Source organism: Chrysochloris asiatica, unplaced genomic scaffold (assembly GCF_000296735.1).
Source record: "Chrysochloris asiatica unplaced genomic scaffold, ChrAsi1.0 scaffold00003, whole genome shotgun sequence".
Lineage (NCBI taxonomy): Eukaryota > Metazoa > Chordata > Mammalia > Afrosoricida > Chrysochloridae > Chrysochloris > Chrysochloris asiatica.
In genome coordinates, this window is record NW_006408521.1 from 16658394 (window position 1) to 16681409 (window position 23016).

The window sequence follows — 23016 nt, forward strand, 5'->3', positions numbered from 1 at the left end:
TATGGTGAAAGACTACAACCTTGGTGCACACTTTTCCTAATTTAAAACCATTCAGTGTTCCTTTGTTCTGTTCAAATGATTGCCTCTAGGTCTCTGTACAGGTTCCTCATGAACACAATCAAGTGTTTTAGACTACTCATATAGTACTTCACAAGGACCTCTGGTAGTGTGTAGTTGGTAATGGATTGGGCTGCTAATTGCAAGATAAAGCAGTTCAAATCTACCAGCTTGTGCCTGTTGTTGTTGTTAAGTGCCTTCAAGCTGGTTCTAATACATAGTGACCCTGTATAGGGTTTCCAAGGAGCGGCTGGTGAAAGTGGAAATTTGGCCTTTTGCACCTCCATTTCACCTTATTATAGTTCACCCCAGCTTTGCAGTACAGCTCATTAACCCTCAGTGCCACACCAGGACTCCAGCTTCGTGTATTTCAGTACTTAGCACGCTTATATATATATATTCTGGTGACAGCTACACTACATACAACAATCATAGTGCTTGTACTTTGGGTAGTTGTACTCCTAAGTTCTTTACCTGAACTTTTAACGCTGCAGCAAGTAACAGGAAACTTCATTAAATCAACCTGTAGAGTACTGTTGGTGGTGGCTGTGTGTCATTGAGTCACTTCCGACTCATAGCGACCCTATATAGGGTTTCCGAGGAGTGACTGGTAAATTTGAACTGCTGACCATGCAGTCCAGTGCTTTATCCCACAGTGCCACATCAGGGGGAGCAGAAAACGTCATCATTCTTCCATAGAGCAGCTGGTAGGTTCATACTGCTTTCACCATGCAGTCAGCAGCCCAACGTGTAACCCACTATGCTGCCAGAGATAATTAATAATTTAAATAACCCATTACATGCAGGTTAATTCTCTTTGTGTGTGTGTGAATTATGTGATAGTTTACATGGGAGAACATTAGTTTTAAATTCATCCTATCGTATATCGTTTCATTGCCATGGTTACAATCCTCTCCATGCATCATCAACCAACCAAAGGGTGGTATACCCTAACAAGCCTGCACCCAGGTCATCAGCACACAGCCCCTCTCACTCTCTGGGTCTAAAGTCCCCAACTGCTCCATCTCTCCACGTCATCATCTCTGCCTCCATCTCAGTCATCATTGCCTATCTGGGTAGGGTCCCGCTATCCGCTCTTCTCCCTTGATGGCCCCAGGGACCTCCGCTCCTAGACTGCAAAGTTAATCACTCCCCTCCTTGTTGCAAAATGTCTACCTTTACATTTCCAGCCCTCACAATCAGTCCTGATAACAATTATTCACTATTGTATCACAAGAGACCTATCTGCATCTGCCTTCATCCGCCCCGCCCAGGTGGATTGGATCCTTCTCAGTGGAAATTCTACCTTCCTCCACATCCTCTAGATCTAGGTTCCCTCTTGAAAGCTTGTAAGCCAGTCACTTATTGCCTTTGTAGTCCCCCCACTTTGGGTAACGAATGTCCAAGTTGCACATCCCTGTCTACTCTGTGTATCGAGGGCCTGGGAATGATCCTCACTGTAAAGATTTGTTCCCTCTCTTGAGCTACTGCATCCATAGGTGTAGGTCAGGTTCATCAAATTGTATCAGATTACTCTTTTTTCTCTCTCTTCTTTCTTCTTCTAATTGAGCTCTGATCATCTAGTCATGAAGCCAGGTCAAGTGGGCATTATCTGCAAGTATGGGTGTTCTTGTGCATATGCCCTCTCTTCTTATCAGCTGGATGCTTTACTCTCCACTCTAGTCCTCTGTGGCTGTGTCACTGACTTTGGGCCAAAGAGTCCCAGGTCTTGCCACACTGCTGGCCAAACAGATCTCCATCCAGGTTCACAGGAGTCTATTGAACATTGTAGGGCTTAGCTCACAGCTTCACTGTTGTTTTTCCCTCACTTCCCCTTATCAGTGATGGATGTGGTCACCAATCAGAGTGTGTATTCCTATTGAGTCTTAGTCTTGGAAAGGGGTTGCAGATTAATTACTGAAAATAATATTGTAGAGGTCACAAAAAATAGTATTCTCTAAATCCAGAGTTAAAATCGCAGTTGACATTAATGAGGTGTTGTACTATATGCAAGAGGCTGCATCAACACAGTCAAGCCTCACACCAACTCAGTGAGTTAGCTATTACTGTTCTGCCCATTTTCAAACTTAATCAGTTTGCAAGCAGTTAAATGAAATGACTGTTTTCAGTTTATACTCAAGAACAGTTTGACACTAGAAAAGGTAAGTCATATCTAGATGTATCATTTTTATATACCTGTCATCAAATTAAGGAGCTCTGGTAGCATAGTGGTTACGTGTCAGGCTGCTAATCTTATGGCCAGCAGTTCGAAACTACCAGCAGTTCCACAGGAGAAAGAAGAGGTTTTCTGCTCCCATACAGGTTTACAGCCTCGGAAACCCTATGCAGGGGCCATACGAGTAGGAACTTACTCAACGGCACACCACCACCACCACCATCAAATTAAAAGCTCTAGTGTAAATATTAATGATTTCTATAATAAAATAGTTTAAGTATGTTTACAGGAACCATGATACAATATTAACTTTTCTTTTTTCAGGGTTTGGACAGAGGAGCAAAAGGCCAAATTTCCACTTTCAGCAATTTTATTTCAACTGTTAGCCAGAAGAAAGAAGCTGCAGAAAGCAGAGGTTCACCTACACATCTTGTTTTCCCTAACATCAAGAACGGTAAATAAATAAATCCATGTATTATAATTATTGAAAGTATGTTGTTGTTGTTGTTAAGTGCTGTCAAGTTGGTTGAAAGTATACACTAGGCTATATATCTTGGATAAAAGTATCAAACTATTTTTTTAGTGAGAAAATTTGTTAGCTATTTAGTAGATGCCATTTACTGTACTAGGAAAGCATTTTTGCAAAATGGTATATCCTCCAGGTTTACAGTGTAGTAGTACTCATATTACTGAAGCTTTTTTTTTTTTTAGCAACTATCCCAATATATGTATACTTATAAATTATATATATGAGGGGACTTCAAAAAGTTGTTTGGAAAATGGAATTAAAAGATAGTGGAACTTTTTCACGTACTTTTTGAACCCCCTTCACATGTGCTACTCTACTAATACTATATACATTATAAAATACACAAAAATAGAAAAATTTTAAAGGATGACATCAAGATAAAACAAGTCATGTTACAAATCTATGAAAAATTAATGGTACAATAAAAAGTTTTGTCTAATATGTTACATTTTTTAATAAATCACCTTGTGGTTCCATGATTCAAAGATTTGGTTCTAAGTTCAGTTTTGTTCAGTACTTGTTTTTAATGCCTGTCCTTGCAAAAACAGACACATTACATGTATTAGGTTGCAGAATTTAGTTCCCTGTGCTAATTATCAGGATATACCTGTTGTTGTCGTATGCCATCAAGTTGGTCTGACTCATAGTGACTTTGCATAGGCTTTCCAAGTAGAGATTGGTGAGTTTGAGCCACCATACTTTTAGTTGGTGGACCAACCTTGTGGTCCAATGCTTATCCTAAAGTGCCACACCAGGACAACAAAATACATCTACTCTTCACAGATTGACTATCTCATTATTCAACATTTCACATTTATGACAACAGTGTAAAACTCTATCAGACTATTTTGCACATTAATAAGCATAATGGTTGTCAAGGTGTGAGGTGAGAATGATGCTGGCTTTGATGGTTAGGATTATGTAACAACTTGTCTGAGCCATGATTCTCAGTGGTTTGTCAATTACATCCTGCTGAGATTTGGCAGTTGTGTATTGATGAACTTTGGCAGGTTCATTTTGTGATCTGATGTGGTTGGTCATCCTCCATTTTCACATAACACCAATTTTCACTTAGTGACCTAGTCTTTAGAACCTAACCATGTCAATAAGTGAGGAGTGGTGTACTAAGTTTTAACACATTCATAAATTTCTTTATGAGTTTTGTTAAAATTTGGCATAAAATGTTCATCTTTTCTGTTGTCAGTTATTCTTTCAAACTAATTATTGTTGTTGTTAAGTGCCATCAAGTCAGTTCCAGCTCATGGCAGCCCTATATGGGATTTCTGAGGAGCAGCTCATGGGTTTGAACTGCCAACCTTGTGGTTTGCAGTCCAGTGCCGATCCTACATCACCACACCAGGACTGCATTTCAAATGAACTGGATGCTAGCAAATTAGTTCAAGATCTACTGAACGCTTCACTTAAAAAGATTCTGTTTCCAGATTTCATAAATTTACTGACAAAGGACTGCGAACCACAAGTGGTTTGAGCCCGCTAGCCACTCCTCAGGAGAAAGATGAGGCTTTCTGCTGCCATGAAGATTTAAAGCCTATACAGGGCTGCTGGGAGTCAGAACCAACCCATGGCACTTAACAACAGCAATACACTTTTAATTGTCTTTTTCAGCCACACATTCTCATAATGATGTAACACTTCTAAATATTTGTTTTCAGAGTGCTTCCTATACAGCATGAATTTATTTTGAAAAACAATTCCTTCTTTCCATTGTTAGACCAAATGCATTTATTATTTCAAAATTATCTGCTCGGTTGCATACTACTAAAACTACATAAAAAGTTAAGAAATTTGTAAGAAAAAAATATGTAAGTCATCTTTTTATTGGTAACTTTTCATTTGAAATAATTCCACTCTTACAGAAAAGGATAATATAAGTAACTCCCATATATTACTGTTTATATTTTGCCACATTTTTTCCCTCTCCCACCTCTTCCCTCCCATTTCCTCTTCCCTTCCTTACCCTCCACATGGACACTATACATACACACTCTTCTTGGACACTTTTTTATTGAGATAATTTAAGAGTGTTTTTTTCTGAGCCCACTGCACATTGTCAAACTCATAGGAATCACATAAAGTGATGTCTTAAATGAAATGAATAGCCTTAATGCTTACATTAGAAGAAAAGAGAAGCTGATAAGGAATGAACTAAACATCCACTTTAAGAAATAAGCAAAAGAACAATATAATGCCTTAGCAGAGAAAGTGCAGGGAGTTAGTTAAGACAAGAAAAGAAATTTAGAAACAAAATATACAGTGTGATTGTTGTTATTGTTAAGTACCATCAGGTCAGTTCCAATTCACAGTGACCCCACCTAGGGTTTCTGAGGAGTGGCTGGTGACCTTGAACTGCTGACCTTGCAGTCCACTGCTTATCCTACAGCACCACACCAGAAGCTTTAGTAACAGAAAATCTACAGTGTGGTAGTGGTGGGTGTTTATGTGCCATGGAGTCATTTCCAGTTCATAGCAACCCTACATAAGGTTTCAGAAGCTGTAAAAGCAGAAAGCCTCATCTTTCTTCCTCAGAGCACTGGATAGATTTGAGCTCCTGACCTTGTAGTTAGCAGACCAACATGTAATCTACCATGCAACCAGGGTTCCTTAATATACAGTGTAAAGGATCAGAAAGGCAAACGTTGGTTCTTCAAGAAGATTAATGAAATGACAAACCTGTGACAATGTTGGTAAATAGAAAATGTACTAATAAACCATATTTAGAATGAAAAGAGGTATGTATGTAGTCATGATTAAGATACTGAAGTATTAATGAGTAATTTACACTAATACATTCACAAGTTTAGATAAGATGGATGAATTCTCAGAACAATGTGCTTTGCAAAAAGGACTAAAGAAATAGGAACTTAAATACATCTGTAACACGTCTACCAAACACAGTCCTACAAAAACAAGCACAAATGCATACACACATAAAAGCTTAACATTACTGAAGATTCTAATTCCAATCTGATATAAGCTGTTTCAGATTTATAAGAAGAAATACTCCCTGACTCATTTAATAGAAAGTAATAAACTTATTTCTAAAAAATTGACAAAGACCATATGAGAATGAAAAATTACAGGCTAGTTTCATTTATGACTGTCTAGTTTCATCAAGTCAGTTTTGATTCTTAGTGATCCTCTATAGGGTTTTTGAGTATGAACTGATGGATTTGAACCACCAACCTAGCAGTACAGTGCTTACCGTATATTATACTATAGCACCACACCAGGGCAGCCTTTAAAACTATTGTTGTTAAGTGCTGCCAAGTTGTTTCCACCTCACAGCTGCCGTGTATAGGATTTCTGAGGAACAGCTGGTGGGTTCAATGCTTATCCTATAACACCACACCAGAAATCCTATTTATAACAGGTGGTGGTTATGTGCTGTGGAGTCAGTTCCGACTCATTGAGACCCTGTACAGGGTTTCTGAGGCTGTAAATTATTACGGGAGCAGAAAGCCTCATTCTCCTGCGGAACAGCTGGTAGTTTCGTACCTGCTGACCTTGCGATTCGTAACCACTATGCTAGATGCAAAAATTATAGGCAAAACATTAGGAAACTAAATCTAGCTGTGTATAAAAAGAATACGTTGCCTGGCCAAGTTGGGCTTATTCCAGGAATGATACATTAGTTTGACATTAGCAAACCAATTAATGTTATATGCTGCATTGTCTGATTAAAAGAGAACAACATAGTATCATCTCAGTTGGTTGTAAAAATAAGTAGTAAAAATCCATCACCCTTTCCTAAAACTGTTAGCATCCTAACTAGGAGTAGGAAGAAATTCTCTTAATCCAATTATAGGTATCCACCAAAAACTTCTTGCAGACATCATACTTAATGGGACATCATAAGCATTCCTTTTGAGAACTGGAATAAGACAGGAGTGCATGATGCCACCACCTCTAGTTGCCATTGTAATGAAAATTCACCATAGTAAGAAAAAGGGTAAGATCTAGAAAGAAAAAAAAAAAAAAAAACCCAAAACAAGTCTCATTACTTATAATTATATGATTATCTAAAGAGAAAGTCAAAGATCCATTACTAAAATTAATAAGATAATTTAGCATGTTGCAGGATGCAAAATAAATACTAAAAGCCAACTGAACTTTATAACACAACAGCTGAAAATAGTTAGAAAATACAGATTAAAAGTATATATTGCATTTAGACCAGTGATGATAGATAATGTGCCACAAACCAAGCAGTAGAGGAGGATCATGGTTCATCCAGGTCTTTGTACATGAGAGGCAAACGAAGTGCTGTTTATAAAACAGAACAAGAAACCCTAAGGAAAGAAGTGCATTTATGAATTAGAATAATGAGATGGGGGTATGTTTTGTAAGATACCAAGTTTTAAAACAGAGATTGTTGTTGTTGTTGTTAGGTGTCATAGAGTTGGTTCCTACTCATAATGACCCCTATGCACAACAGAATGAAACACTGCCTGGCCCTAGGCCAACCTCACAGTCGAGGTTGATCAAGAGGTTGGTGTTGGTGTTTTTAAGTGTCGATTCGTTGGTTTTGATTCACTGTGACCCTGTGTAGGGTTTCTGGGGCTGTAAGTCTTTGAGGGAGCAGAAATCCTCATCTTTCTCCCTAGGAGCGGCAGTTAGACTCAAACTGTGGACCTTTTAGTTCACGGTCCAGGGTTTATTCCACAGAGCCACCACTCTCCTGTTTTGGTGTGTTGTCGTTGATAAGTGCCTTTGATTTGATTCCAACTCATAGCAACCCTGCATAGGGTTTCTGAGGAGCAGCTGGTGGGTTTGAACCCCTAACATTGTGGATAGCAGTCCAATGTTTATCCTACAGTGTCACACCAGGATTCTTACCTTGTGTAGAAGTAGAAAAATTGGCCAATGGAACGAAATAGAGAGCATAGAAGCAGACTTACATATAGGTGAGAAACTGAGTTATGATACACTGCCACTAGAGATCAGTAGGAGAAGTGAGTAATTGGTGCTATTAAAATTGGGTATCCAAATGGGGGGAAGACATGCAATTGTAAGTCTACCACAAAAGCAAATGTTGAAATCAATTCTGGGAAATTAAACACTAACCTGTGAAATACAGAACTATAAAAATTATATAAGGTATTAGAGAAATATACTAAGGGACTTGAAAGAGTTTGTGGAAAAATTCCATGATATTTAAATTTTTTTATTCCATGAACCTTTTGAAGTCCCTTTGTATTTTAATGTCTTAGAATTAAGAAAGACTTTCTTAAGCAAGAGTTAGAAAAAACTGACTATAAATAGGAAAAGTCTGAACAATCAGACTGCATTAAAAGTAGGAACTTCTGTTCATCAAAACAAATTATAAAAAAGACTGAAAAGAAAAGCTACATAGGAAAAATAATAATAATTTTAACCCATGTAATCAACAAACTATCAGCATCCAGAATATATGAGGAATTATTACAAATCACTAAAAAAGGCAAATAGCCCAATAAAAAATGAGCAGTAAGCTTGAAAAGGCCCATTACAGAAGAAGAAAAGCAACCAATTAACATAAAAATACTCAATTAGTAATAGGATAAAGCTATAAAACTACAGTTAAATATACTATTTCACACCCACCAGATAGGTAAAAAATAACATCTTATAATATTAAATTAGGTAAGCAAGATAGGAAGAATAATAGTTCATGAAGGAGGTCTCTACCCAAACCCCCAGAACCTGTGAATTTGTTAGGTTGCTTGGCAAAGGGGAATTAAGCTAGTAGATGGAATTAAGGTTGCTAATCAATCAGCCTTAAAATAGCTTATTCTAGATTATCTGTCTTGTAATTACCAGGGTCCTTAAGTGGAGAAGAGGGAGAAGAGTCAGAGTAAGAGAGATGGCCGGTGAGAAAGACTCCATTGACCATTGCTGGCTATCACGAACCAGGGAATGGCTATAGTTTCCCCCTAGAGTCCCAAGAAAAAATGTAGCCTGCCAGCACCCTGATTTTAGCACAGTGATATGCATTGCAGACTTCTGACCTCTAAAACTATTAAAATCAAAAACATATTGTTTTAAGCTACTAAATGATGGTGATTTATATAACAGCTGGAACTTTATATAGACTTCCATTGGTCATGTACACAGATACATCCACAATGGAAATCAGTTTGGCATTTCATAGTAAAGTTGAGATGTGCTTTCTCCGTCGACCAGCAGTTTCACTCTTAGGTGGATGATTGTTCTAGAGAAAATCTTATGCGTTTTCACAGGAGACATGGTTCATAGCAGCACTGTTTGTATTAGCAAAACCCTGGAACCAACCCAAATGTCTAAATATATTTTGTTCTGTTCATTTCATTGAATACTGTGTGCCGTGAATGAACTGCAGCTAAATATAGTAGTATGGATGGGTCTTAAGGAATATATATAACAAATAATGTAAATGTAACAAGTATGTAACAATTGTAATAATGTAAAATTGTAATAAATGTAAAAAATGTAATAAATGTAAAAAAATACATAAATCCTAAAAGAATGCATAAAATTCCATTTATATAACATTCAGAAAGGCAAAATGAAATGATATATTATTTAGAGATACAAGTCTATTTTTTAAATAATATCAAGAAAAGGAGTCCTGATGTGGCACTGTAGGATAAGCCCTGGACTTCAAGGTCAGTGTGAACTGCAAGGTCAACAGTTCAAACCCACCAGCTGTTCCTCAGAAACCCTGTACAGGGTCACTGTGAGTTGGAACTGACAGCACTAAACAGCAAGAAAAACAAAAGAATGTAAGAATCCAGGATCTGAGAAAATGAAGGACATGGAATCTATAAGGGGCACATAGAGAACTTCAAAAGGAAACTTAACGTACTGTATTTTTCTTAACTGGTGATAAGTACTTGAGGTTAAAACAATGCACATTTATTATCTCATAGTTTCCAGGTTCAGGATCCAATTTTGGATCGAATTCTCTACTTAGGGCTTCAATAGCCTGTAATCAAAGTGTCGACTAGGGCTGTGATTCGGGTCTTCTTTCACATTTATTAGTTGTTGGCAGATTCATTTCTTTATGGCTGTGTGACTGAAGTCTTCTTTTTCCTGCTGTTTGTTAGTCAATGACACCTTTCTCGCCATATGATGCCCATAGTTTACTTTCAGGACAGCAGTAGTATTTCTCTCTAAGAGTTTGCCTTCTTTTAAAAACTCCATTCTTTAGGTTGGTCCACCCTCAGAAAATGAATTCAGAGTCAGCCTATTAATCGTCGGAGTGAGACCTCATCATATTCACAATATGGAGTGTCCATGAGTTCCAGTTGACTGAATGGCAGCTAACAGCAGCAAAAGCAACATCCATCCTCAAGGGGTGGGATTATATAGGCCAGGTAAACCATGGGGCAGGAATCTTAGGGGCCGTTTTAGAATTATGCTGGTCATACCTAGGCAGATTTTATAAATACTATTGTGCACCCTGCAATATGCCGATGATACAACCTTGCTTGCAGAAAGCGAAGAGGACTTGAAACATTTACTTATGAAGATCAAAGAGCACAGCCTTCGGTATGGATTGCATTCAATGTCAAGAAAACAAAAATCCTCACCACTGGACCAATAAACAACATTCTTATCAATGGAGAAAAGATTGAAGTTGTCAAGGACTTCATTCTTCTTGGATCAACTATCAACACTCGCGGAAGCAGCAGTCAAGAGATCAGATGATGTATTGCATTGGGCAAATATGCTGCACAGGAACTTTTTAAAGTATTGAAGAGCAGAGATGTCAGCTTGAGGACTAAGGTGCGCCTGACCCAAGCCATGGTATTTTCAGTAGCCTCGTATGGATGTGAAAGCTGGACAGTGAATAAGGAAGATCGTAGAATTGATGCCTTTGAGTTGTGGTGTTGAAGAATACTGAAAGTGCCATGGACTGCCAAAGGAACCAATAGATCTGTTTTGGAAGAAGTGCAGCCAGAGTGCTCCTTGGAGGCCAAGATGGCTAAGCTTCGTCTCTCATACTTTGGACATATTGTCCAGAGGAAACAGTCGCTGGAGAAGGATGTCATGCTGGGTAAGGTGGAGGGTCAGAGAAAAAGGGGAAGACCCCTAAAGAGATGGATTGGCCAGGTGGCATCATTGATGGACTCAAGTGTGGCAGCGGTAGTGAGGTTGGCCCAGGATCGGACATTATTTCGTTCTGCTGTGCATGGGGTTGCTATGAGTCAGTTCCGACTCGATGGCACCTGACAACAACAACAACAATTGTGCATATCTTCAATATTAAAAACAAAATTGTTGTTGTTAAGTGACATCAAGTTTGTTCCAGCTCATAGTAACCTTACTGTCTAGGGTTTCCAAGGAGCAGCTCCTGGGTTTGAACCACCACCTTGTGGTTCAAATCAGCCTTGCTGCTTATTGCTTATCCTACAGTGCTACACCAGGACTCCAAAAATAAAGTAGAAGGGCTTATTGTTTTCAATTCCTTAAATAGAAGCTCTCCTCCCAACTGGGAGGTCACTGTTCTAATGGGGTGGGCTTGTTGTTATGTGCCATCGAGTTGGTTCTGACTCATAGTGACCCTGTATAGGGCTTCCTCAGAGCAGCAAGCTAGTTTGAACCACCAACATTGCCATTATGAACATTTGTAATTGAGTGCTTATCCTATAGTGCCACATCAGGAGTCCTAGGGGTGGGATTGTTGTTGTTGTGAAGTGCCTTTGAGTCAGTTCCGACTCATACATAGTGACCCTGTGTAGGGTTTCTGAGTAGCAACTGGTATGGGGTGAGGCAAGGGAAAACCACTTCTGACACAGCAGGGACGTGTGCTACAGATAAACAGCACAGGCTGAGTAAGAGGATTGACCCTTCCAGGAGGCACTGCCAAAAGCTCCCTAGAGAAAGTCTCTAGTCAGCGTTACTGGTGGTGTTATGTGCCGTGGAGTCGGTTCTGACGCATAGCGACCCTGTACAGGGTTTCTGAGGCTGTAAATCTTTGGTGGTGGTGGTTATGTGCCGTGGAGTTGTTTCCGACTCATAGTGACCCTGTATAGGGTTTTGTAAATCTTTACAGGAGCAGAAAGCCTCATCTTTCTGCCACGGAACAGCTGGTAGTTTCAAACTGCTGACCTTGAGGTTCGCAGCCCGATTCATAACCACTACGCTACCAGAGCTCCTTTACAGGAGCAGAAAGCCTCATGTTTTTCCCGTGGAACAGCTAGTAGTTTTGAACACCTGGTAGTTTCAAACTACTGACCGTGAGATTAGCAGCCCGATTCGTAACCACTGCGCTACCAGAGACTCAATAGAGAGAATATCCCAGGCAGAGGAAGCTTGTGTTTGAGATGGAGTAAAGATTGGGAGAGGACTCTACAAGATAAAGCTAGAGAAATGCAGAAACCACATTGTGGAGCAGCTTATTTACTCTAGAAAGTCAACGAAAATATTTATCAGGAGAAGAACATACAAGTGTTTTTAGCATCTTCACTGAAAAGTTTCAGAGTTGAGTATGAATAAGATTAATGTGGAGACTAGTTAGGAGCGCTCTGAAAAACTCTTGGCAAACAACGATATATGTAGAGATGGAGACCCAGGAGTGGTTTAGCCAGATGGTTAAGAGGTAGAACCAGCAGGAGTTGGAGAGATATACAGGCTAAAAGAGGAGACAAGGGGGACTCTCAGCCGTCTTATTTGGATAACTGAATAGAAAGGATTAGGAAATCTACTATCATCATACTATTAACAGCTTAAGCAGGAAACACATGCAGTATCTTAGTAGCTCAGAAGCCCTGTTAATGCAGTGATCGAGCACTCAGCCGCTAATTGAGAGGTCAGCTGGTTCTAGTCTTCCAGCTGCTCTATAGGAAAAAAAGATATGACGGTCAGCTTCAGGAAAGATTTATAGCCTTGGAAATCCTGTGGGGTCACTATGAATTGGAATCCACTTGGCACCAGGGGATTTAGTTTAAGTTATCTTATTAGCAGCTGCAGAAAAAGTATCTCATACATTCAGCATCTATTCTTGATTTTTCAAAATGTCCTCCCAATAAACTAGAATTGAAAAAGTATTTCTGTAGTAGTATGAGGGAGGAGTATTATCAAGAAGCAGTACAAACTTGTTTAATGATGAAATGCTAAAACAGCTCTGTTAAACTGAAGACTAGGACAAAGATGCTATTATAGCAATTACTCAGCATTGTTCTGCTAGGTTTAGTTAATCAATACAATGAGTAACAAATAAGCTGTATAAACATTTATGTAAGAAGCAAAATCGTCATTATTTCTAAGTAATTGTTACCTAGAGTAAGATTGGACTGAAATACAAAATTCATGAATAATAAAACTTTGTTGAAGATCCAGGCACAATATAAAATATACCCCAAAAATCCAATTTGTTGTTAAGTGACATCAAGTCGGTTCCAACCTGTAGCGACCCTGTATAGGGTCTCCGAGGAGCCACAGGTGAGACTGACTGCCAACCTTGCAGTTCAAACCAACTTTGCAGTCCCAGTGCATTAGCCCACCATGCCACTCCAATAGATTTCCTTTATTTGAGCAGTTATTTTATAAATACAAGAACTGTGGGAAAATGCATGAACTGTATCTGGTAGCGTAGTGGTTACGAATCGGGCTGCAAACTGCAAGGTCAGCAGTTCGAAACTACAGCTGTTCTGCAGGAGAAAGATGAGGCTTTCTGCTCCCATAAAGAGTTAAAGCCTTGGAAACCCTATACAGGGTCGCTATGAGTCGGAACTGACTCCACGGCACATAACCACCACCACCACCTATTTAAAACGGCATTTGACTGTGTGTACCCTAACAAACTTCGTCTCTCATACTTTGGACATATTGTCAGGAGGCACCAGTTGCTGGAGAAGGATATCATGTTTGGTAAGGTGGAGGGTCAGAGAAAAAGAGGAAGATGGATTGGCAAAGTGGCAACATCAGTGGGCTCAAGCGTTGCAACAATTGTGAGGTTGGCCCAGGATCAGGCAGTGTTTCGTTCTGTTGTGCATAAGGTCGCTATGAGTCGGTTACGACTCAATGGTGCACCTAACAACAAACCTAACAAACGGCAGATAACATTGGGAAGAAGGGGAATTCCAGAACACATAATTGTGCTGTGCAGAACCTGTCCAGAGACCAAAAGGTGGTCATTGGAACAAAACAAGGGACTAAATAATGAGTGGTTTAAAACCAGTAAAGTATGCATCAAGGTTGTATCCTTTCACCATATTTATTCATTCTTTGTATCTGAGGAGCTGGAGTATATGAAGAATGTGGTATCAGCTTTGGAGGAAGGTTCATTAACAACCCATTATATGCAGATGACAACACAATTTTGCTTGCTATAAGTGAAGAAAACTTCAAGCACTTACTGGTGAAGATCAAAGACTACATCCTTCAGTGTAGATTACACTTCAGTAAAGAAAACAAAATTCCTCACAACTGGACCAGTAAATAACACCATGATGAACTAAGAAAAAAATTTACTTGACTTGTATCCACAGTCAGTACTCATGGAAGCAGAAATTAGGAAATCAAATACTATATTGCCTGGGGCAAATCTGCTGCAAAAGACTGCTTTAGATTGTTAAAAAGCAGAGGTGGCACTTTCAGGACTAAAGTGCACCTAACCCAACCCTTGGTATTTTCAATCACCTCATATGTGAGTGAAAGCTGGACAGTGCTTAAGGAAGACCAGAGAAGAATTGATAAATTTGAATGATGGTATTGGAGAACAATATTAAAAGTACCATGGACTGAACACCCACCCTTGCAGATAATACCCACTTGATCTGGCTTCAATGGCTGGATGATCAAAATTCAACTAAAAAAAGAAAGACTGGGGAAAAAAAGAGTAATCTGATACAGTTTGATGAACTTGATCTACACCTATGGAAGCAGTAGCTCAGAAGAGGGAACAAATCTTTATAGCAAGGATCATTCCCCCCCTCGATACACAGGGTAGACAGGGATGGGCAACTTGGACATTGGCTACCTAAAATGGGGTCTACAAAGGCAAGAAGTGACTGGCTTACAAGCATTTAAGAGGGAGCCTAGATCCAGAGGGTGTAGAGGAGGGCAGAATCTCCACTGAGTAGTATCCACTCTGTCTGGGCAGGGCCAATGAAAGGAGATGGGGATGGCACTCATGTAGTATAATAGTGAATAATTGCTATCAAGGACTGACTGTGGGGGTTGGAAATGTAAAGGTAAACGTGTTATAGCAAAAAGAAGGGAGTGGTTGATTTTGCAGTCCAGGAACAGAGGTCCCTGAGACCATCAAGGGAAAAGAGCAGAGTGTGGGACCTTACCCAGAGAAACAGTGACGCCAGAGATGGAAGCAGAGATGATGACGTTGAGAGATGGACCGGCTGGAAACTCTAGACCCAGAGAGGGAGAAGGGGCTGTGTGTTGACGACCTGGGGGGTGGGTGGTGGGCGGGCAGGCTTGTGGGATATACCCTTTGGTTGGTTGATGATGCCTGGAGGGATTATAACCATGGCAATGAAACGATATGCGATAGGTTGAATATAAAACTAATGTTCTCCCATGTAAACTATCACATAATTCACAATTAAACATTTTTTTTTTAAAAAGTACCATGGACTGCCAGAAGAACAAACAAATCTGTCTTGCAACATGTTCAACTAGAATGTTCCTTAGAAGCAAAGATGGTAAGACTTTGTCACACATTGTGGTGTAGCAAATTATCTATTGTCTCTCTAGCTGTAGTCTGTAATTCCCATCAAACAAGGTTTTTGCCTTGCTGGGTCTGGGTAAGAGAAGGTGAGAGAAGAAACTGATAGAATGACATGATTCAACTGTGGATGTTAATAGAGTTTATTGGCAGTGTAGAAACTTGAAACTCTAGCACTGGTATAAAATAAGCCAGGAAAGGGGAATATCACTACCATCATAGAAGAGCCAGGAGTAGATCATGCCCTTTGGACCCAGAGATCCCTGCACATTGAACTTCCCTTACCCAGGGACAGAAAGCTGTGATATTGAAGAAGCAGCAGAGGAGCAACAACAGCAGAATTAAGAATCAGAGCACACGACAGAGCACAGAGCTTCCCAACCCAAGCAGCAAGTAAAGTTGAGTGACTTTGGACAGGAAGCTTGCTTGCAGAGTAGGGTACCTCCAGGCATTTAATTGGGTGGGGTTGGGTGGGAGAGAGTGTCTAGGTTTGCTGACCTTTGGAGCTAGAGCCAAATGCCTTCAGGCCAAGGTTTATGGTAGAGTGATGTGAATTGTGGGCATCTGTTAGCAACCCTAAAAGAACCCTAAAAGAGCTCTGTAAATATTTTGGCACAGAAAGGTCTGCCTATGGGCATGACTCAGGAGAGGCTGTCCGGACTGGAACAACTGTTTCCTGAGCATTTTCTGATCCTGAGTTATATAGCCTGTTAACTTCCCTAAGATAACTCATAACTGTGACTGTGGTGTCTGAGTTCCATGTGACCATTGCAATCAATCATTCAACTGAGTAGAGAGTGTGGTTGGAGGGATAGTTAATGTCATCATTTTCTTACACACATACTTTGGATATGTTATCAGGAGGGACCAGTCCCTGGAAAAGGGGTAAAGTTAGAGAGTTGGCAAAAAAGAAAAAGATACTCAGTGAGGTGGATCGACACAGTGGCTATACCACTGACCTGAAACTGAGAATGGTGCAGGATCACGTAGAGATTCATTCTGTTGTATATGGCAGTCACTATAATTTTGAACTGACTCTGTGACACTTACCAACAACAACAATAAGCCTGAGAGGAAATTTACAAAACCTACATGGAATGTTGTTGAAAGACTAACAAGTGGTTTAAATGGAAAACTTGTAAATATCATAAAGTTGTAAATACTATTAACCTCTACATTGAACAAATTTTCTAACGGTGTTGGGACACTTAACAAAATTATTCTCTATTTGATATATAAGAATAAATGTCTGAGAGGATACAGAAAAAGTAATGAGGGGGCCCATTCCCCCATTGTTGTTAGGTGTCATCCAGTTGGTACTGACTCATAGCAACCCTATGCACAACAGAACAAAACACTTCCCAGTCCTGCACCAATGTCACAATCATTGCTGTATTTGTACCAATTGCTGCTGCCACTGTGCCAATCCATCTTGGTAGTAAAGCTACATTAATGGTAGCACTATGTGGCGCTGTGGATTAATGCGCCAGACTGCAAAGCCATTTGAACTACAAGGTTGGTGGTTCAGGCTCACCAGCTGCTCCTTAGAAACCCTATACAGGGTCACTATGGGTTGGAATCGACTCGATGGCACTTGACAACAATAACATCACCAAGAAAGACAAATGATTGGAGATAGTTTAATTTTTCTTAAGTTGTGTATTGTAAAAGTAACATTAAATTATTCAACAAATGGAATTCAGTCGATGCCCTCATCTCTCAAGAACAAAAAAATTAGACTTTCTAAAAATTTATCTAAACTGCTAGAAGGAAATAGATTTCATAATAAATGTCTTAGAATGACAACATAAAACAAAAAATTGATGTGCCGCCAGGTTTGTTGATGTTGTAGTATTGTTGTTAAGTGCCATCAAGTCAGTTCCTACTCATAGCAACCCTGTATAGGGTTTCCAAGGAGCGGCTAGTGAGTTTGAACCGCCAATCCTGTAATTTAAACTGACATTTGGATCCAGTGCATTATCCTGCAGCGCCACAACAGGACTCCTGTGTTGTGTCGAGTCAATCCCGACCCATAGCGACCCTGTATAGGCTTTCCGAGGAGTAGCTGGTGAGCTTGAACCACCAGCCTTGCAGCTCAAACGGCTTTGCAGTCTGGCACATTAACCCACAGCACCACACATGTTGTGTATGGAGTGTGAAAACTGGATTTCTTTTCTGCTGCTTCAGTGTGTGTTGATTGTGGATCCAAGCAAAATGAAGTCTTGGATGACTTTAATTTTTCCTCTGTTTATTGTGATGCTATCTATTAGTCCATTTGTGAGTATTTTGGTTTTCTTCACCTTGAGGTGTAATCCATACTGAAAACTTCCAGCACTCAAGGTTGTATCATCTGCATATCACAGGTCGTTAATGAGTCTTCCTCCAGTCTGCCACTCTTCTTTTAATCCAGCTTCTCAACTGTTTGCTCAGCATACAGACTGAATAAGTATGGTGAAAGGATGCAATCCTGATGCCCACCTCTCTTGATTTAAAACTATTAAGTATCCCCTTGTTCTGTTCAAACAAGTGCTTCTTGGTCTATGTACAGGTTCCTCATGAGCATAACAAAGTGCTATGGAATTCCCATTCTTTGCAATGTTTTCTATAGTTTGTTATGATCTGCACAGTAAAATGCCTCTTCTATAGTCAACAAAGGACAGGTAAACATGTTTCTGGCATTCTCTGCTTTCAGTCAAGATCCGTCTGATGTCAGCAATAACATTCCTTACTCCATTCAGTCTTCTGCTGAATCTGGCTTGAATGCTATGTAATGCTGCAACCACTGTTAAGTTTTCTTTAGCAAAATTTTATCTGCATTTGATATTAATGTATTGTTTGATGATTTCCACATTCTTTTGGGTCACCTTTCTTTGGAATGGGCAAAAATAAAGATCTCTTTCAATCAATTGACCTGGTAGCGGTCTTCTAAATTTCTTGCATAGACGAGTGAGTGGCTCCCATGCTACATCTGTTAGTTGAAGCATTCCAATTTGTAGTCTGTCAATTCCTGGAGCCTTGTTTTTTCCCAGTGCCTTCAGTACAGTTTGGAATTTTCCTTCAATATCATTAGTTCTTGATCATATGCCGTCTCTTGAAATGGTTGAACAATGACTATTTTTTTCTGGTACCGTGAGACTGTATGTTCCTTCCATCTTCTTTTGATACTTCTTGTATGGTTCAATACTTTGCCCGTAGAATCCTTAGGTATTGCAACCCAAGATATAAATTTTTTCTTTAATTCTTTCAGCTTGAGAAATGCTGAGTATGGTCTTCCCTTCTGGTTTTCTAACTCCATGCCTTTGCATATTTCATTATAAAACTTTACTTTGTCTTTTTGAGCTGTGTTTTGAAATTTTTTTGTTCAACTCTTTTACTTTTTTTCTTTCCATTTGTTTTAGCTTCTCTGTGTTCAAGAGGAAGTTTCTTTCTTGTCTTTTTAATGACCTTTTGCTTTCTTTATGTATGATGTTTTTGTTGTCATCCACAACTCCTCTGGTCATTGGGTCTTTACATTGAGGTGCAACCCTACCGAAAGCTGTGTCTTTCATATTCACCAAAGTGAGTATTTTAAGTACTCTTCACTTTTAGTAAGCAAGGTTGTATCATCTGCATATCACAGATTGTTAATGTGTCTTCCTCCAACCCTGATGCCATGTTCTTCTTCATATAATCCAGCTTCTCAAACTATTTGCTCAGTATACAGATAGAATAAATATAGTGAAAGAATACAACACTGGTGCACATCTTTCCTGATTTTAAATCATTCAGAGGCCCCTTGTTCTGTTTGAACAACTGCCTTTTGGTCCATGTACAGGTAGAGTTCTTCAACTTCATCATCTTTGGCTAGTGGTTGGTGCATAAATTTGAATAATTTGTATTAGCTATTTGAATAATTTGTATTAGCTGGTCTTCCTTGCAGGTACATGGGTATTATCCTATCGCAGACAGCATTGTACTTCATGAAAGATGCTGAAATGCCCTTTTGACAACAAATATGATGCTGTTCCTCTTCAGTTTGTCATTCCTGGCATAGTAAATTGTATGATTGTCTGATTCACAATGGCCAATACTAGTCCATTTCAGTTCACTAATGTCTAGGATAGAAATCCTGATGTGTTCTGTTTTTGATTTCCAATTTTCCTAGACATTTTTGTTTTCTAGTCTTCCTAGAGTGAGACTTCATACATTCCATGTTTGAATTATTATTAATGGATGTTTGAGTCTCACAAGAATCATAATAGAGTAGAGTAGATATTGAAATACCCCTTGTTACTTAACAGATTATCACAGACAACATTATTTAAAAAAAACAACAACATCTGTTTAAGGTTCACACCTCAATAGTCCAGACTTCAACTGAATTTTCTGCTTAGTGTTTCATAAGGTTGACCTGGACTTTCAGGGAGAATCTTCTCCCAGATTTCTTCAGTTTGTTGGCAGAATTCATCTCTATGTGGTTGTAGGACTGAGGTCCTCATTTCCTTCAGTCTGGGTCCACTGTCAGATCTTAGAGGACTTTTAATAGTTCCTTTCCACTTTCTTACAGTCTCTATAGACCTCATTGTTTTTAGAATAACTTGATTTGGAAGAAAGAAGAGAACACTGGATTCTTGCAGACTACTAAAAGGAAGAGGAAGCGTCTAATAGAGAAGGAAATATTAAATTACAGTAGAGACATAAAGTAATAAAATGAACAGATGGATAGAGAAGGTGATGTAAGGTCAAAGAAAAATACAAACAGAAGGGATGAGATTTTGGCTCCAGCAAAAAGGGAAGCACACGTTTTACTTCAAGACTATGAAGAAGGAATAGGGAAGATAAATGCGCAGAGGAAACAGGAGGATGAAATGGAAGTCAGAAAGCTCACATTTTCTAACCTAAAATTCAGTAAAGTCTCATTGGATGGTTAAGATCTTTAAGAAAATGGAAATATCTGTGAATAGCAGGGAGTCAAGAAAAAATGATGGCTACGCATACTCCTCTTTCTTTGGACTGTTAGTTCAAGTTCTCAGCCTGAGATTCCAGACTCTTACCAACTGCCCATCCTGTCTATACTAGTTGCTTGTCTGAACATGGCTTGCCAAGATGTATGTCCACAACCTACCTTTCTCCTGCTTGAGTGGACTTACTGACTCTGAACATGACCCATCTGCTTAAACTCCTTCAATTTGTTTGCTTCCCTCTCATTTGTGCCAGCTCTTGTTATCTGGATGCAGTACCAACCTGAACTTTGTTGTTGTTAAGTGCCATCAAGTCACTTCTGACTCATAACGGCCCTGTATAGGATTTCCAAGGAGCAGCTGGTGGTTTGAACTGCTGGCCTTGCAGTTCAAATTGATTTTGTGGTTGTAAGAAATAAGAAAGAAAGAGACGAGGAGACAAACTTGGCTGCAATAGCAGGCAGGCTTATTGAGAATAAACCTGGGAGGAGGAACTCAAAGTCAGGAGAGACCCAGAGCCCCCTCCCCCTCCCCTCTTACAGAAAGGCAGTGCGTCCAGGTACAGTTCTGGTGGGCTTCCAATGGGCAGGGTTATGGAGATTTTCCTGAAACCTGAAACTACTGGGGGAAAGGGTCTCTTGGAGTAATAAAGACTTAAGCTTTCAGGAGACTGGAGGCAGCTGCAATGCCATTTTGTTGATCAGGAGCAGGGTCCTTCAGCGGTTGAGTGCTTTATCCGACACACTAGGACTCATAACTGTGTATAAACTACTCTAAATAAATAGATTACCACTCCTCCGTCAGTTTGTCTTACTCTGGTGGCTTATGTGTTGTTGTGATTCTGGAAGCTATGCCATGGGTATTTTAAATACCAGCAGGGGCACCCACAGTGGACAGGTTTCAGCTGAGCTTCCAGATGAAAATAGACTATGAAGAAGGCAAGGTGAACTACTTTAGAATATTTAGTCACTGAAAACCTTATGAATAGCAGGTGAACACTTTCAGCACCAGATTACTGAATATTGAAACATGATGAAGAGCACCGGAGTATTGTCAGATACAGTGCCAGATGATGAGCCCCTCAGGTTGGAAGGCACTCAAAATATGACTGCTTCCTCAAAGTAGAGTTGACCGTGATGACATGAATGGAGTAAAGCCCACAGGACCTTCATCTGCTGATGGCCAGATGGTGAAAAACGGCTGTAAAAATCCATTAATAATCAGAATATAGAAGGTATGAAATACAAATCTAGGAAAACTGGAAATTGTAAAAAATGAAATGGAACATATAAACATTGCCATTGTAGATATTAGTGAGCTGAAATGGACTGGTATTGGCCATTTTGAAACCAAAAATCACATGGTTTACTATGCCAGGAATGGCAAATTGAAGAGGAATGGCGTCACATTCATCATCAAAAAGAACATGTCAAGATCTAGCTTGATATATAACTCTGTCTGTGATAGGATAATATCCGTACGCCTACAAGGAGGACCTTGTTAATATTACTATTAATATTACTATTATTCAAGCTTGTTCACCAATCACTAAAGCCAGTGATGATGAAACTGAAGAATTCTCCCAACTTCTTCAGCTTGAAATTAATCAAACATGCAATCAAGATTTGTTGATAATTGCTGTCAATTTGGATGCAAAGGCTAGAAGCAAAGAAGAAGGACCAATAGTTGGAAAATATGACCTTGGTGATAGAAATGATGATGGAGATTGCATGGTAGAAGTTTTCAGGACCAGTGACTTCTTTATTGCAAATGCCTTTTTAAAACAACATAAAAGAGGATTATACATATAGACATCACCAGACTGAATACACAGAAATGAAACTGACTACATCTGTGGAAAGAGACGGTAGAAAAGCGTCATATCATCAGCCAAAACAAGCCCAAAGGGCAGACTGCGGAACAGACCATCAATTGCTCATTTGCAAATTCAGGCTGAAGCTAAAGAAAATTAAAACAAGTCTATAAGAGCCAAAATATGACTTTGAATGTATCCCACCTGAATTTAAAGATCATCTGAAAAACAGATTTGATCCATTAGACACTAAAGACTGAAGACCAGAAGAGTTGTTTGATGACATCAAGAATATCATACTTGATGACCAAAAGCAAAAGGCCATTGAACAAGACAAGAAAGAAGGAAAAGACCAAAATGGATGTCTGAAACTTGCTCTCCAGCACAGAGATGCAAAAGCAAATTGAAGAAGTGAGGAGATACAAGAGCTGAACAGAAAACTTCAAAGGTCATCTCAAAAAGACAAAATCAAATATTCTAACAAAATGTGCAGAGACCTGGAGTTAGAAAGCCAAATGGGAAGAACATGCTCAGCATTTCTAAAGCTGAGGGAACTTAAGAAAAAAATTCAAACTTGCAGTATTGAAGGATTACATGGCAGAATTCTGAATGATGCAGAAAGCATCAAAAGAAGATGGAAGGAGAGAACAAACAAGATGGCGGATAGGGTGGATGTATAGCAGAGAGCTCCGCCAACAACAACACAGAATACCCGACCAAGCAGGCTCAGGGTCTGGTCCCAGAACTCTGAACCACATATAAAGGAATACTTAGAAGGTTGGAAGGCTCACAGCTGGGGGAATTTGTGGCAGAAGCAAGAAATCTATTGCTTTC

The 23016-nt window shown here is 39.5% G+C and overlaps 1 protein-coding gene across 1 annotated transcript in view; it reads left to right on the forward strand.

Moving 5' to 3' along the window:
- The window catches only part of HECTD2 (HECT domain containing E3 ubiquitin protein ligase 2), a 173614-nt gene that overhangs the window by 56610 nt on the left and 93988 nt on the right, over window positions 1–23016 (forward strand). The window contains exon 5 of the mRNA XM_006831446.1: window positions 2558–2687. Coding sequence (XP_006831509.1) covers window positions 2558–2687 — 130 coding nt within the window. The remainder of the gene's footprint in view (window positions 1–2557; window positions 2688–23016) is intronic.